Source organism: Trichechus manatus, unplaced genomic scaffold (assembly GCF_000243295.1).
Source record: "Trichechus manatus latirostris isolate Lorelei unplaced genomic scaffold, TriManLat1.0 scaffold00038, whole genome shotgun sequence".
NCBI classification, from domain to species: Eukaryota; Metazoa; Chordata; class Mammalia; order Sirenia; family Trichechidae; genus Trichechus; species Trichechus manatus.
Window position 1 is genome coordinate 14190322 of NW_004443974.1, and position 17142 is coordinate 14207463.

Genomic DNA, 17142 nt, shown 5'->3' on the forward strand with positions numbered 1-17142 from the left:
ATCATTCTTGACAGTAGGGCAGCAAGGTCATAACCTGGCTCCCGCTTTCCTGAGCCATCTAGCTGGAGAGATGGGGCACATACCAAAGAAGTGAAAAACAAACCACGTACCACAGCTTAAAATAGTATAAGACTAACGCCAAACCAGTGCACTTGCTCTTAGTGGAAACAAACAAACAGAAAAAACGCAAACAAAACCTGGCTCCAAGTGAGGAGGTTTGGAATTTAGAACCTTGAACCCTGTCGTTGTCATGTGACCATTTTAAATGTTAGCTTCTAACCGTCCCTCCCTCTTTGAACTGCCCACATCTGGGAGATTGTGGCCCACCAAGGAATGGAGGACGGGGGCAGTGGTGACACGTGAATGAATGCTGTTGTGCCTGTAGCTTAGGGTTGCTGAAGACTTGGAGGCTGAGGGTTCTGAGAAGGAAAGGGTCTTTGGGAGGTTCAAAGAATGACCTTTTAGGCCTAGCCATAATCAAGGAGGGGCCAGTGACGTGTGTAAAGGGTCAGGCCTTCCTCTCCAGAGGGGTGAGAGGCTGTGGGAGGCAGAAGGAGCAATAGGAGGAGAGGCCCCACGTCCCCTTCCTGCAGACTGTTAAAGGTCTTCTTCCTGGGGGATCATGAAGGTAATGCCCCAGCACTGACTAGTGAAGGCTCCACTGCCCTGTTTGCCAGCCCTGCCCACACGTTCTTTAGCTGTCCTGGGAGTTGTGTGTTTTTGTTGGCACTGTGGATGGTCTAAGGAGTGTGTCCAGCCTGTGGGTGTCCCAAATATCCAGGAACTCACTTGTTTTTCCTAGGAGGAATTCTGGGCTATTTTTGGTCTCTAGTTGGTACTAAGAGTGATTTTTAAAATAATGAAGTGTGCTGGTTTGCCCCCTCCTCCACCAGGTTCCTTGCCAGAGGCCTCCGTTTAACTCCAGATCAATGCCATCAACTGTCAGCTAAGAATGTGAATGTGGGCTGCTTCCTGGGGGAGCCACTTTATCCAGAGGTAGGCCCACAGCCTCCTCCCCTCAGGTATGGACTGGGGAGGAAGTATGGATTTTTCTTTTGAGGTGAAATAATGGAATTGTGGTTATGCTTTGTTTTTTTAAGGTCCTTTATCTTTTAGAAACACATACTGAAATACAAATGAAATGATGTGATGTCTGGGACTTATTTCAAAATTATATGGGGAGGAAGTAGAAAGTTAAGATGAGGCAAAATTGGCCATTAGTTGTTAATTGTTGAGCTGGGTGACAGGGCCATGGAGAGGTTTATTACATAATTCTGTCTACTTTTGTTTATGTTTAGCAATTTCCATAAGTTAAAAAGAAAGCAGGAGCATGTGCACAGGCAAACAGGAAGGCTTTGGAGTCTAACCAAATTAGGTTTCAGTTTTAGCTCTACCACTCTTATCTCACACCTTAGACAAGGAGCCTCGTTTCCTCATCTGTAAAATGGGGCTAATCACATCTGCTGCAAAGGTTGCTAGGGGAGTTTTTAAGGAAATAATGCATGTGAAGTGCTTAGCCTGATACCTGGCAGCTAATCCCCAATAACTCATCTTCCAGCTGAGAGTCTGCACTAGGCAACCCCTGGCTGACCGCTCTCTCTCTGCTGAGGAGAAACTGACTTGCGGTGGGGAGGGGGCCACCAGGAGGTACCTGGGGGTCCGCTTCCCGGATCTGGTGGACACACAGCCTCTGCCTTTGATCTAACCCCTCATGGCTCCGCTTACAGTTTTGGTTGATCTGGATCTTCCTTGGCAGCAGTTTGGAGTCTAATCAGCAGTCAGATTCCTGGCTGGGATTTCTGCTGAAATATCAGGGAGCCAAAGCATTTATTTACTTATTTATTTTTTAACTTTTTGATAAGGAGCCCTGGTGGCACAAAGGTTAAATGCTCTGCTGCTAACCAAAAGATTGGTGGTTTGAGCCGAGCCAGTGGCTGTGCAGGAAAAAGACCTGGAGATCTGCTTCTGTAAAGATTACAGCCTAGAAAACCCTATGGGGCAGTTCTGCTCTGTCACTTGGGGTTGGTATGATTTGAAATCGACTCGGCAGCACCTACCAACAACAATAACAACTTTTTGGAATAATTATAGATTCGTAGGAAGTTGCAAAAAATGTACCAGGGGCCCCATGTACCCTTCACCCTGTTTCTCCCAATGGTCTTCGATATAACTACAGTACAGTATCACAACCAGTAAAATGACATTGGTACAATCACGGAGCTTATTCAGATTTCACCAGTTTTACATGCACTTATTTGTGTGTGTTTAATCCTGTGCAGTTTTATCCCGTGTATAAATTCATGTAACCACCACCACCACGATTAAGATCCAGAACCGTTCCATCACCACCATAGGAGTTCCTTCATGGAAAGCATTTATTTTTCAAAACAGAAATAGCTTTTTTTTTTATGATTTAAAAAATAAATAAATTGTACACAGAAGAATAACAGGAAGCATGTGTCAACAGTGATTGATTTTACTTTATGCTTTGCACTTTTTCATATTAGCTGATTTTTGTTTTTATAATGAACATATACCATTTAGACAAAAGCAATAAAGCTCTTAATTTTTTTTTAATCACTTGAAATCTACCACCCAGATACACCACTGTTGATGTTTTGGCAGAACATTTTTCCAGACTTTCTTGTAGATTTGTTCGCCTGCCCTTCCCTCCGACTTTCTCCGTGTTCTCAGAAGACATTTTCTGGAGGGAATACTGCTTTGACTGCCTCCCTAGGTGTTTTGTGGTATGAAAGTGTTCCAGAGGTGAGGTTCTCACAGGACAGGGGATAAGTGGCCTTTTGGGCACTTGGCCTCTCAGAGGCTTTTGAGAAGAGGGTCTTGCTTGTTCAGAGAAGATCTGGATTAATATCTGTTTCTTTCCTTTCCACTGGGTTTTGAAACCATGCCTCTCCCCGCTGCTACCCCTCTGCTTCCCCTTCAGTGTGGAGTGGTCTCCAGGTCGTGGATTTGGCTATTCCTGAAAAAGCATTCACGGTTTGGATTTTCTGGCCTGCAACTCTCTGAATGTAGGCAGGACTCTATGTCCTTCTTGCCAATAATTCTAGTAATCACACCTAATGTTTATCACATGCTCTCCCGGTGCTAGGCCCTGCGTCAGACATTTTACTGTGAATTATTTCTGTGAATCCTTGGAGCAACCCATTGCGGTAGGTGTTATCATCATCCCCATTTCTCAAACAAGGAGAATGAGGCTCAGAGAGGCTAAATATCTTTCTTGGGTCACCGGCTGGTATGTGGCAGAACTGGAACTCGAGACCAAAGTCCATGCATCTAACCACTAGCCTATCCTGCCTCCCACCAGCAGCAGCTGCCATTAACCCAGGATACCTTGTGTCTTCTCATAGGTGAGCCCAGGCCAGAATGGGGGACTCCAGGGACCTGTGCCCTCACCTTGACTCAATAGGGGAGGTGACCAAAGAGGATTTGCTGCTCAAATCTAAGGTAAAGGGGTCAAGGCACACACCAGGGCCGTGTTCCTGGGGTACAGTGTTTCTAAGTAGTGGAAGAACTGGCTCCCCAACAGTCTCAGCTCAGCCTTTTGTATAAATGGAAAAGCTGGCGTCTGTTTGGGAGGCCCTCTTCCTGGGGCTGTGTCCTAATAGCTGTTAATTATCATTTAGACCAGTCCATTTGGGAGCCACTAATGCTCTCTGTCCATTAGCTGTTGGAGCAGGTGCACAGAGCCTTTCTGAGGAAGCGAATGAATCATGCTTTCAGAGTCCACAGACATTTACAGTGTGACCTGAGGAGGGCTCAGGGCCATCTGAGATGAGAAGGTGGACCTCATCTGGGCTAGGGAGGCTTTTTTGTTAAATCAATTTTTTTTTAATCATTTAAAAATGAACAGTGTAAGAAGATAAATGGCAAGAAGTCCCATCCCCACTCCTGTGCCCACCCTCCCCAACCTCAGGTAGCCACTTCCATTGGCTTTTTTGTATCTCTTCAGAGTTTCCTTGTGCACATATAAGCAAATTAAGCAAATATACTTAGTTTTTAGTTTTCATCTTTCTTACATAAAAGGTAGCATACTATGGACACTGCTCTATAATTTGCTTTATTCATGTAACAATATATGTTGGGGCTCTTTTAACGTAAGTATATAGAGACAGTGTTCTCATTCTTTTCTTTGTCTTTAAGTTGCATCGTATTTCCTTGTATGGACATGGTAACTAACCCTCTATGGATGAACACGTGGGCTGTTTGCAGTTTCTTGCCAGTATAAATGATGCTGCAGTGCACAGCCTTGTAGAAACACCATTTTATATGTGTGCAGTTACATGTGGGCCAGAAATGAGATAATTGGGTCAAATTCCTAGAGATACCACCTGGTGTTCTTTCCGGGCACCCTACTGCTGGCCATTTAGCCTCACTGTACCAGCAGATTTCCAGTGGCCCGTTGGCCTGAGCTGGTTTAGCTGTGGGCTTGGGTGAGGGATCTAGTTCTTCTAAGTACCTATAGCTCTTCTGAGGCAGTTTCAACTTCTTGTGTGGCCTCAGGGAGGGGGACAGTGAGGCTCTGGTGCATTTGCACTGCCTGATGCTGAGTTTCTTTCTAAGTCTACCCAAAGGAAGAAGTGAGGCACACTGAGAGGATTTTCCCTACAAAGCAGGCAGGAAGTAGTGGCATCTGAGAGCAGGAAGGAGATGAACAAGGTGGAGGATGGAGGCAGCACACAGGAAGATCAGGGCAGAACAAGCAGCCTTCTGGAAGTTTGTGGGTGCCTCTGGAGCAGAAAGATCAAGAACAATTGGAGGTGTCTCAGGGCCAGCATTTCAGAGACCGTGTCTTGAACACCTCAAAAATACAAAATTTACAGAATAAAATCAACATTGTTTTAAAATGCCGAGAAGGGACAAGGATATGAACAGGTAGTTCACAATAGAGGAAACGCAAATGACCAAAAAGCTTTTGAAAAAAGATGCATACACTGCGTGGACAAAACAAACCACCCCTCTCTCATGGAGCCCATAGTCTAGATAGGAAGAAAGACTTAGTAGGCAGGAAGAGTAGATGGTGTGATGAGAGACTATTTTAAGGGATCTGTTTAAGTTTTAAATAATTGGAAAATGTTTTCACAGATAACATGGTAAAAAAAATTCAATCAAGTGTAAAGTCTCTCTCCTACTCCTGCCCCATGGGGAAGCTAATTTAGGTTGGTAGGATGGTGAAGGCCTTTCTGAGGCACCTGTAGGGTGTTAAGCATAGGCCAGGTGGAGCAGGTGTGTGGTGCCCTGCCTGCAGGAGCAGCACCTGTGCTTAGTGAGAAAGCCTCCTGGTCAGCTCACACATTGCTGTTTCTCTCTCATCTTCACCCATGCAGGGAACCTGTCAGTCCTGTGGTGTTGCTGGACCGAACCTGTGGGCCTGTCTCCAGGTAAAGTATCCTTACAGCTATTGGGATACTCTGTGAATATGGGCTGGGAACATTTGCCCCTGGTCGCCACTGATGGAAATGTTGGGCAGGGGCGGGCATTGGACATTGCAGGTGCAGTTCCCAAGTCCAAGCCAAGAGGGTGCCAGAGTCAACAAGTCCCTGGGCTGGCCTCCCCAGCAGCCATTAAAAATAACAAGAAAATAAAGCCGGTTAGAGAATATGGACTGAATGGCCCCATCTTTGTAAAAAGTCAAAACGAAATTCTATACTCACATTTGTATGTGAGATACAAGACGTCTTGGGTTTGAACCCCGGCACTCCCTCCTACTAGTTATCTGTCCTCTCTCTTTTGGGCTTCATTTCCTCGTCTATAAAATAGGGCCCTAACACTGAGGATGGTCCTTGCCTCATGGGATTAGGGTAGAGTTTGACAAGATGATGCCTGTGACCTGCTTGGCATGGTTGTGCACGGCTCATAGAAAGTATCCAGTAAAATCTGGTCATGTTTTTGATTATTATTGCTTATTGAAAAGAGTAAAAGTAGGTATGGTGATGTTCTTTGGACATGAAATTACAGGTAATTGTCTTTTTTCCTCTGTGACTTTGTGATATTTTCCACAGTTTCTAAAAGTATATATTACATTTTATAGGCATAGTAAAAATGATTGTTACTTAAAATAAAATTTCTTAAAAAGAAAAAAGAAAAGAAAAACCCAAGTAGAAAAGAAAAAAGACAAGACAGCACTGGGGGTGAAGACATCACAGTCCAAGTCAGTCTTTGCAGAAGACACAGGGGCCCCTAGTGGAATTCTGGCCTCTTCTCTCTGGGCAATAGTAGAATGTTTACTGTATGCAAGACACTATTCTGGGCACCGAGGGGACAAGAAGTGTGAGATGTGGCTCTACTTCCTGGGAGCCTCTGGTCCCCCTGGAGAGACAGATAGGAGACTCATGCAGGAAATAACACATCCTTTACGAGGCCCTCACCAACCTGGGCAGTGCCCATCACAGTGGAAAAGACAGCATATGTTCTTGTGGAGAAGCAGGCAGAGTCATCATTGGCTGCTGGCTGGAGTGGATGCCCACAGTGAGGAGGCACTTAAGCTGGGCTTTGGAGGAAGGGTAGATTTGGGATTGGAGAGTGCAAGGCCAAAATCAGGGGGATATGTGGGCCCCACTGTGGGACACTGGGTCAGTATTGGGCCCCAGCCTCTTCTACACTTCGTTTTGAATACCTGGTCCCTCATTATAAAATACCTGTGAGGCCTGGGATCCCCCACCAAAAGTGTGGGCCCCAGTAACTGGCCCATCAGAAAGTGAGGGAGAGTCTGGGAGATAGTTTGGTGTAAAAGGGCTGCGTAGAAGGGGAGAGGGCCACAAGCAGTCTGGCCTTAGCTTTGCCCAGGTCCCAGCTGTGACCTCTGCCTGGCCTTCTCACAGGAGAGCAGCAGCCCAGGGCAAACTGCCTGTGTAACTCAGAGGGCAGGGGCACGTAGGATGGTGGCCATCCCTGCCCAGTGAGAACTTCAGGGTGGCAGAGCCTCAATCCCTTGTGGGTCCTGTAGGGTAGAGATAGGGAATGTAGTCAGAAGCTCACTGTTCTGAGACCATCCTCTTGGCCACCCCGGCCCACTCTCCTTCCTTCTCCCCAGGTTGCCTGCCCCTATGTTGGCTGCGGAGAATCCTTTGATGACCACAGCACCATCCATGCACAGGTAAGTGTGGTAGCTGAGAGCACGGGTTCTGCCATCAGACAGCCCTGGGCTCAAACCCCAGATCCAGCCACCTGCTAGCTCCATATACCTGCTCTGGGCCTCAGTGGTCATGTCTGTAAAACGGGGGATAATCATGGCAGGATTGCTCTAAAGAAACAAGAGATAATTTGGGTAAAAGCACTTAGCACATTGTACGTGACCAATAAATGGCAGCCATTGGTCTTCCTGATGGGAAGGTGAGCAAAGATGGAGCTTCCAGACCTCCATCCTGACAGGACCTCTTCATGAGGCCCAGAGAGTCCCGTGTGGGCTCAAGGCTCTTGTTAGTCCTGTGTATCCTTGACCTTATTTTGGATGTTGTTGTTGTTAGTTGCCATCAAGTCAATTCCAACTTATGCCGACCCCATGTGTGCAGAGTAGAACAGCTCCATAGGGTTTTCAAGGCTGTGACCTTTCAGAAGCAGATTGCCAGGCCTGTCTTCCAAGGTGCCTCTCGGTGAATTTTACCTTTAGGTAAAAAAGCACAACCTGACAGTGAATCTGACCACGTTCCGGGTATGGTGTTATGCCTGTGCGAAGGAGGTGTTCCTGGAGCAGCGGCTGGCGGCCCCCGCACCAGGCCCGTCACCTAAGTTCTCAGAGCAGGTAAGGAGGGTGCACGGGGGTCAATAGGTTGTGAGACTGCATCAAGAACTGTTGGTCTGCTCTTCTTGGAGTGGCCAGGGGTCAACGTGACTCATGCATTGGTGGAGTACAAGCCATAGTCTGTTCCTGGGTCATCAGCATCCTTAGGTTACTTTGAGGCGCTCACGTCACCAAATGGTTGCTGAGCCCCAACTACGTGCCAAGGCTTGTGTGAGGTGATAAGGGTGAAAAATGACTAAGGGTAGGACCTCCCTTAAAGAGCTCAAGGCCAGGGTAGGCAGACCTGAAACGTGTTATGAGTCAGTGTGGTGAGCGCAGTTGGTGGGGTGAGCCTGGGAGCTGTGGAGTGGTGTTTTCTGGAGGCTTCGATGAGAATGCAGATGCCTACCAAGCTTATGGAGTGGGGCTTTGTGAGGTCACAGATGGCAACTGGCAATCCCAAATCTCAAAATATATTCTGAGGGAATAACAAGCCAACCAGTAGTCACTGCAACCTGCTTCTCCAGGGGGGACACCTGGAAATGACCTGGGTGTTACATCAACTCAGAGCAATAGAATGGGTGCAGCCATCAAAGTTGGAGGGCTTAGTGAGCTCACACATCTGAGGGCCTCAGCCCAGTGTCTGCTCTTGGGATATGGTCATTAGGCCGTAGCTGTTAGAACTTCCTACCAGAAGTTCCCTAGAAGATCCAGGGAGACCAGGACTTTGCTCACTGTGGTTTCGCCTCAATGCTTAGAACAGTGGCTGTCACATAAGTAGGTGTTAAATAAAATGTTTATTGAATACACTTACGAACATGGTAGATGTTTATGACTTTATTAAAAAGGCTATAAAACAACACACACCTACACCTCACTTATCGACTATCTCATTATCTGACATTTTGCATTTATGACAAGAGTAAAAATTCTACTGTCCAACTATTTTGCACATTAATGACATACGTCTGGCAGTAATGAATGCCAAGGTGCAAGGTGAGAATAATGCTGCCTGTGATGGTTAAGATAATATGTCAACTTGCCTGGGCCGTGATTCTCAGTGGTTTGGCAGTTATGTAATGATGTTATTTGGCAGTTATGTAATGATGTAGTCATCCTCCATTTTGTGGTCTGATGTGGTCATCCTCCATTTTCACATAACACCGATTTTCACATAACGACCTGGTCTTTGCAACCTAACATGTCGATAAGTGAGGAGTGGGTGTATACAATATCCCATTTTTGTTATATGTATGTAATAGTATGCATATTTAATATATATTTACAGCAATATACGTGTATATATAAACTGTTTATTGTTAACGTGGTTATTTTTGTGTTTTCTTTATGTTTCTGGTTTTTTTTCTAAATTTATTATAAATAAAATACATTATTATTATCCATTGTTGTAAATGAAATACAAGTTAGGGAATTCCCAAGGTGAAGCCACCAGCTAATGTCAGGGCAGGGCTGTGGGATTGTGGGTCTGGGCTTTCTTCTTCTGGGAGGTACATGGGCCTCTGACCCCAATCCCTCTCCCTCCCACCCTGTTATCTTTCCTCACTCTGGGTCTTTAACACAGGACTCTTCATCACCCTCTCACCCTCTGAAAGCTGTCCCTATCGCTGTGGCTGATGAAGGAGAGTCTGAGTCAGAGGACGATGACCTGAAACCTCGAGGTAATAGCCCCCAGGATGGAGGAAGCTGTTTGGGTCTTGGCTGAGGGTGGAAAGCACTGAGGTATTTTTCTCCACACGTACTGTGCCACCATGGACAGGAAAGGACGGGATGACAACATGTATGGGCGTGGTGGCTCCCTCTTGAGTGCCACAAGGACTAGTCTACATCCAAGCTGAGGCCACCCAGCTCAGTCCTGGAGGCCTGGCAGTCCTAGTCCCCACTCCCAGCCATGTGCCTCTGGGCCAGCCAGCCCCCTGCACCTTGGCCTCCTCGTCTGTACAGTGCAGACAGCGGGCCAGGCTGGGTCGAGGGGTGAAGAGTTCATATATTTAATACACTCAGTTAACCACAGGTTTTGTGGACAAGAACATTAACTGACTGGAAAGATTTTTGGAGTGAAACACCAGCCACCCATGTCCTGCTCTGGCTGGGTCCTGGGGGTTGCGAGCCACAGCCCCTATCTGAGTGTGAATTTGGAGGTTTCCTTGCCAGGACAGTACCCTCACACCCCCCGCCCCCCGTTATGTTGTTTCCTAGGTCTCACAGGCATGAAGAACCTCGGAAACTCCTGCTACATGAATGCTGCCCTGCAGGCCCTATCCAACTGGTAGGTTGTTACCTCGTGGGGAAAGGGCAGGGCTGGGAGCTGTCCCTGGCCAAGCCCTGGAAATAGCAGCAGCAGCCCCGGGCTGTGTTGCTCTTATTGCCTGTGTGTAGTTGTATACAGTTCAGAATCCCTAAAATGCGCATGCCTTTTGACCCAGCAGTCCCTCCTACTGTAATTTATCCTAAGAAGATAATCAGAGATGTTAAGAAAATTGTATGTACAAGGATGCTTATCATTCTGTTGTTTATTGGAAACAAAACAAAAAAACCAAACCCACTGCCAGGATTCTGACTCATAGTGGCCCTGTAGGACAGAGTAGAACTGCCCTATAGCGTTTCCAAGGCTGTAATCTTTACGGAAGCAGACTGCTACCTCTTTCTCCTGGGAGTGGCTGGGAGGTTCAAACTGTCGACTTTTCGGTTAGCAGTCGATTGCTTTAACCACTATACAGCCAGGGCTCCTTATTGGAAACAAGGGATTGGTAAATTCACTGTAGCCCAGCCTTACAGTGAAACAGAAATGTAAGTAACTAAAAATGATATATAAAAAAAATAATTCAGGGAAATATTTATTGAAGTGGAAAGGGGTTCACGATATGGTAAGTGGATAAAATAAGAGGTTATAAAGTTTTGTATGATGCAATTCCATTTTTTGGAGAAAATACTAATTTCCATCTAGAATAGGCTGTCAATTCCAGGAGGCCAGGACATCTGCTGTGGCTGGCACAGGGCCTCCCACCTAGTGGCGATTTAGTATATGTGTGAAGGAAGGAAGGACTGAATACATATGCACAGGAAAGTCTGGAAGGATATGCCCCAAAATGTTCAGAGTGGCTCTCCTTAGGTGGTTGGATTATGGTCAGTTATTATTCTTTGCTTACCTATATTTTCTAATTTTTCTATATTAAATGTACATTTCTTATGTAATAAGATTATTTTTAAAAACAGAAGGAAGTGAGGAGCAAGGGGGACTCCTTCAGGTCCAGGAAGGGTTTCCAAGGAATGGGCTCATGGGAGGAGCAGGAACTGCTTCCTTCCTCATTGGTACAGCAGCAGGCTCCTGGCCTCTCGAGCCCTCCCCTTTCAGGGAGCTCACATCTGACTTTACAGAGGAGAGGATGGAGTCCTTTTAGCTATCCATCAGCGTTCCTGGGTCTGGGGGCCACTGCATGTCCACACGTGAGCACTCAGGGCTTTTGCTTCTCTGCCTAGCTCTTTCTTAAATGACACCATCTTCCTCTTCTTTTCTGACCTTGTCCACTCCTCCGGCCCCTAGCCCTCCGCTGACCCAGTTCTTCTTGGAGTGTGGCGGCCTAGTGCGCACAGACAAGAAGCCAGCCCTGTGCAAAAGTTACCAGAAGTTGGTCTCTGAGGTCTGGCACAAGAAACGGTGAGTGAGTCCCTCATCTTGGGCAGAGGTGTGGGGGTGGGGAGTTTTATCAGTGCCACCCCTCCCCACCCCCGCCACTTACCAAGCCCTTCCTGTAGACTTGGTCCCAAGCCAAGCATTTGACATACTTTACCCTGTGTAACACTTACAGCACCCCTGTGAGGTGTAGGTTGTACCCAGCCTACACAAATGGGAAACTGAGGTTCAGAGAGATTTAAACATCTTGCTCATGGTCACACAGATGGTGAAAAGTGGAGCTAGAATTTCAACCATGGTGTTGATACTGCCCCAGAGACATGTCATAACCAGTCCCAGCTCTTGGCTGTCACTGTGACCGTGAAAGATAAGCAGAAGTCAGGGGTAGTGCTGACGGGGCATGGCCTTCTAGTTCAGTGTGAAATGAATGTAAAGACCAGGAGCTTGGATTACATCTGTTCCTCCGGGAAAATTCAAATTGGGGAGTAATTTACAGTGAGTACTTAGAAATATATTAAATATAAAAACAGATTGGAAAACAGTACGATGCAGTATAATTCCAGTTTTGTAAGAAACAAAGTTTATTTAAGCATACACTGGCATGTGCTTTTGTATATATGTCTGAATTTTTCACAGAAAAATTTGGAAATCTTTTTTTTTTTTTTTTTAATTTTATTGTTGTACTGTAAGTGAAAGTTTACAATTCAAGTTAGTCTCTCATACAAAAATGTATACATACATTGTTATGTGACCCTAGTTGCTCTCCCTATACTGTGACAGCACACTCCTCCTTTCCACCCTGATTTCCCATGTCCATTCAACCAGCTCCTAACCCTCTCTGCCTTCTCATCTTACCTCGGGACAGGAGCTGCACATTTAGTCTCATGTATCTACTTGAGCTAAGAAGCACACTCTTCGCAAGTATCATTTTATGTCCCGTAGTAAATCTGGAAATCTTAATGGTAGTTATCTATGGGTGGTGGGATTAGTGGTGATTTTAAATTTTTCAGTAGTGAAAATATATTTCTTTTGAGTTTAGAAAAACCCCTATAGATACACTTTTTAAATGAAAACAAGTAAGTTTTAAAGTGGGTTTGTTGTGGACTAGCTAGAAATTATCTCATCACAGTCAAGAGCTCTGTCTGGTTGAGGCAGCCATGACTTGGCATTTTCCTTCTTGAGCGTAGAGATGTGTGAGCTTGCTGGGGCTCCTGACAGGGTAGACATTTCCCAATTTCAGTTAAATTCCACTGAGTCCGATCCAGCCTTACTAGCTACCTGCCTGCCTGCCTGCCTGCCTGCCTGCCTGCCTCTCATGGGATTGAGTAGCTTAGTGCAGGCCACGTGGACTAATGGGTTTGGTCTTCCAACAGCCCAAGCTACGTGGTTCCCACCAGCCTGTCTCACGGGATCAAGTTGGTCAACCCAATGTTCCGAGGTTATGCCCAGCAGGTAGGCCATCTGAGTGAGCTGCCCAGGGGATACCAAGGGCCATTACCTACCAGGCCTGGCTTTGAAGCCAAAACCAGAATGGAAAATAGCAACAACCCTAACCTTTGCTAGGTGTATCTTAAATACCAGGCCCTCACTGCCTGGGTTCTTTATGTGTTTGAGGACATTGCCGCCCCCCAACAACCTGCTGAGGTAGGTACTCCTGGTATTTACAGATTGGGGAAACTGAGGTTCAGGGGGCAAGTCACTTGACTGGGTCACATAGCTGATAAATGGCAGAGGGGAAATTTGAACTCAGGCAATCTAACTCCAAAGTCTGTGCGCCTCAGCAGTACACTCAAAATGGCACACAGCTTTCTTGTTCTTCAAACCACAAGCAGAATTTATTTCACTTTTATTAAATTTTTTAATCTAGAGAACCTCTTTGAAACCAGCCATATGTTTCTATTTTATAAAATCATGGAACCAAGATGAAGCAGAATGCATCCAGGTCTATACCTTAGTCGTGAGCTGAGCTGATAGTTCACATGGTCTAGGTCCCTGCCCCAGACTGCACATGGCCTAGGTTTCACTGCTGGGGTGTGGGGTGGGGCTGGGCCTGCCTGGTTGTCTTTTCTGCTGATTGAATGTGGGACCAGAGGTAGAGCAGTGGTTATTTGAGGGATGCTGTGGCTCTCTCCGTCTGCCCCCCTCCCCTGCCTCCCATCCCTTCTGGGTATTTCTCCACCCACCCCTCAGTTGGGCCTGTCAAGCCTGAACATGAGGTTCCTGCCTGAAAAGCCCAACACTGCCTGAACACCACCCTTTTTGGGAATTGATAACATCCAGGATGATTGAGAGTATACCACCTGCCATTTATTAAGCAGTCACTGTGTACGTGCTACATAATAGGTACGGTCCTGTTTAGTCCTCTCCAAGCTCTCTTGAAGCAGGCATGGTCATCACCACAGGCTATAGTAAGGAGTGAGGCTCAGAGAGGTTCTGCTGCTTTCCCAGGTCACACAGCACATAGTGGCAGGGATAGGACTCAAACCTCGCTGAGCTCTGCTCTCCCCATAGTACCGCCCTCACTCTGTGTACGATGTCTCCTGGTCTGTTGGTGAGGACACTGAGTGGGGACGCCTGGCTGCTATGTGGCATCCCTCTCTCCTGGTTCTCAGACAAAATGCAGGGAGCATGTCTGAATCTGAAATGTAGACCCAGTTGAGGGCCACTCTTAATGGCCAGATGATGCTGTCATGCTTCTGCATGGATTGAGATTGTGGCAATGGACACGTAGTACTTTTTTTTTTAATTTTAATTTTTTATTGTTGTAGTTTAAATGAAGTTTACATTTCAAGTTAGTCTCCCATACAAAAGTTTATACATACATTGTTATGTGACCCTAATTGCTCTCCCCATACTGTGACAGCACACTCCTCCTTTCTACCCCTGATTCCCCATGTCCATTCAGCCAGCTCCTAACCCTATCTGCCTTCCCATCTCACCTCCGGACAGAAGCTGCCCGTTTAGTCTCTTGTATCTACTAGAGCTAAGAGGGACACTCATCACGAGTATCACTTTATGTCCCACAGTCCAGTCTAATCCCTGTCTGAAGAGTTGGCCTCAGAAATTGTTTTAGTTCTGGGCTGATAGAGAATCCAGGGGCCATGCTTTCCAGGGTTCCTCCAGTCTCAGTCAGACCATTAAGTCTGGTCTTCTTACTAGAATTTAGTTCTGCACCCCACCTTTCTCCTGCTCCATCTGGGACTCTCTGTTGTGTTCCCTGTCAGGGCGGTCATTGGTGATAGCCGGGTACCATCTAGTTCTTCTGGTCTCAGGCTGATGAAGTCTCTGGTTTATGTGGCCCTTTCTGTCTCTTGGGCTAATACTTTCCTCGTTGGACACATAGTACTTTTGTTAAAAGGAAGAACCAGCAAGAGAACTAGATGGTATACCGAAGACCTCTTAAAAGAGCCTTTCAGTGCACCCGACACAGGACTCTCTTCTCCTCCCTCATCTCCCTAATTCAAGATGAGCATGTGGTTAATTGCTCTTGGTGTCTGACATTTTGCCTAAGGAAATCCATCCAGAGTGTTCCCTTCTCTCTGCTACAGCTAAGAGAACAAGGCCTCTCCAGATGTGTGGGTGCTTGGCTGGGTCTGGCCACTACAGAACCTTGACCTCATGTGAGTCAGGAGTTGGGCTTGGGGGCTGCTTCTGACATGAGGGTCAGAGAGTGTGAGAGTAAGAGCAGGGCTTTGAACCCAGGTCCTCCTCCAGGGGCCCAGACACTACCACTAAATGTCACTAGCTGCCAGTGGGTGGCTGCAGTCATCACTCTGTAACCTTTCAAAGCACTTCCTCTGTTGTGTGCACAGCTCTGGGCTGGGCTCAGTGGGTAGGCTATCCAGAGGCCTGGCTGGGTTGGGGACGTGGTCATAGAGGAGTCAGAATAAAGTCAACAAGGCTGTGACTTGAGCACCCAGCCAGCCTGTAGGTGGCAGTATGGCCAGCCTTGCACAGGTGTGCAGGAAGTTGGTGTTCTGTCTTCACCCCAGCCTGTGTGCCCTTCAGTGTTGCGATGGCCAGGGAAGGCGTGGGCACACACAGGCCACAGACAAGCGAGGGGCTTGGGTACTGGCAGAGCAGAGAGAGCCAGAGGAAGGGCTGATGATGTGGGTGGCCTGGCCCTGCTGGGGAGAGCTGTTGGTGCACAACTCAGCTGTGCCCTATCTGTGCACGGCCCCTCAGTGTCACCCCCTCGCCCTCCAGGGCGCTCCCTGCCCACCCCCACTGGCCTGGCCTGTCAGGAGCAAGGGCACTTTAGTGGCTGAATGTTGTTCATCCTCTCTGGCCTTCCACACTGAATTTGAAGCAGAGTTACAGGTGGTTAAGAGCATGAGCTGTGGAGTCAGATGGATCTCTGTTCAGATCTCGGCTCTCCCAGCTATAGCTGGGCGACCTGGGGAAGTCCCTTAACCTCTCTGAGCCTCAGTCTCCTCCTCAGTAAAATGGGGGTTAGGACAGGACTGCCTAGAGAGTCTGCTGTGAGGAGTTGATTAGATCATCTGCGCAGGGCACCCACGAGGCAGTCGCCAGACAGAAGTGGCTGGTGTCCTCATCAGCGGAAGCAGTAGGGTACTTGTGGCCAGTGCCTCCTGTTGACACAGCCCCTGGTTCCAGGACACCCAGGAGTTCCTGCGGTGCCTGATGGACCAGCTGCATGAGGAGCTCAAGGAACCAGAGGTGGCAGTGGCGACGGCGGCAGCAGTGACAGAGGCTCGGGACTCCGACTCAAGTGACACAGAGGAGAAGCGGGAGGGCGACCGGAGCCCGTCAGAGGATGAGTTCCTGTCCTGTGACTCAAGCAGTGACCGGGGTGAGGGTGACGGGCAGGGTCGTGGCGGGGGCGGCTCGCAGGCTGAGACAGAGCTGCTGATCCCAGACGAGGCGGGCCGCGCCATATCCGAGAAGGAGCGGATGAAGGACCGCAAGTTCTCCTGGGGCCAGCAGCGCACAAACTCTGAGCAAGTGGACGAGGATGCTGATGTGGACACCGCTCTGGCTGCCCTTGACGACCAGCACGTGGAGACTCTGCCACCATCGCCATGTTCCGCCAGCCCCTGCCGGACGCCAGGTATCAGACAGCCAAGGGCTGCTCAGGGCTGCTGGGAGAAAGCACAGCAATTGGACCAGCAGCCGCATTTGTTTGGCACCTACTGTGTGCCAGGCACCACCATGCAGTAGCCCACTCAGTCTTCCCAACCACCCTGGGAGGTGGAGCCTACCACTAGCCCCAGCTTACAGGTGAGAAAGCAGCCTCAGAGATTTCACTTAGCTATAAAGCTGGAGCCAAACTCAGAGCCCTGCCTGCAGCCCTGAGCCCTCAGTTGGGAAAGTGAAATGTGTGGACAACTCCATTCCGACATGTTTGGGGCTAGCGGTGGGCACAGGATGCAGGAGACGTGTGGGTTCAGGCCTTAGTCCCGTTAAAAGCTGCTGGCAGGTCCTCTTCCTGATCAGGCCTTGGAGCTGACGTGGGGACCCTGGCCTGGCTGGCTTGGCTGCCCTGGTCTCAGCACAGTCCCCTTTCTGTCCCCAGAGCCGGACAATGATGCCCACATGCGCAGCTCCTCTCGCCCCTGCAGCCCCATCCACAAGCTGTCCAGCACCCCTCCTCGTGCAAGTCCTGTGAGAATGGGGCCATCGTACGTGCTCAAGAAAGGTTTGGAGGAGTGGGGCGGAGGGGTCCAGCACACTCTCTGCATGTGAGCTCTGGACTAGGAGTGGAAACAGTGCCTATGGCTGCCATTTTCAA

General features: G+C 48.1%; 1 protein-coding gene across 4 annotated transcripts in view; it reads left to right on the forward strand.

Moving 5' to 3' along the window:
• Positions 1 to 17142, forward strand: part of USP20 (ubiquitin specific peptidase 20) — a 47949-nt gene that overhangs the window by 20020 nt on the left and 10787 nt on the right. For 3 of the 4 annotated variants that reach the window (XR_002823997.1, XR_002823998.1, XM_004375757.2), the window contains exons 2-12: positions 894 to 996; positions 3369 to 3465; positions 5346 to 5399; positions 7052 to 7114; positions 7628 to 7759; positions 9321 to 9417; positions 9956 to 10025; positions 11301 to 11414; positions 12764 to 12842; positions 16008 to 16461; positions 16927 to 17049. Coding sequence is in view for 2 of the 4 variants with exons in the window: in XM_004375757.2 (XP_004375814.1) it covers positions 3385 to 3465; positions 5346 to 5399; positions 7052 to 7114; positions 7628 to 7759; positions 9321 to 9417; positions 9956 to 10025; positions 11301 to 11414; positions 12764 to 12842; positions 16008 to 16461; positions 16927 to 17049 (1267 nt within the window). In the remaining 2 variants the exon portion in view is untranslated. Of the gene's footprint in view, positions 1 to 893; positions 1023 to 3368; positions 3466 to 5345; positions 5400 to 7051; positions 7115 to 7627; positions 7760 to 9320; positions 9418 to 9955; positions 10026 to 11300; positions 11415 to 12763; positions 12843 to 16007; positions 16462 to 16926; positions 17050 to 17142 lie in introns of all 4 variants that reach the window. The other variant, XM_023730805.1, reaches the window with a different exon arrangement.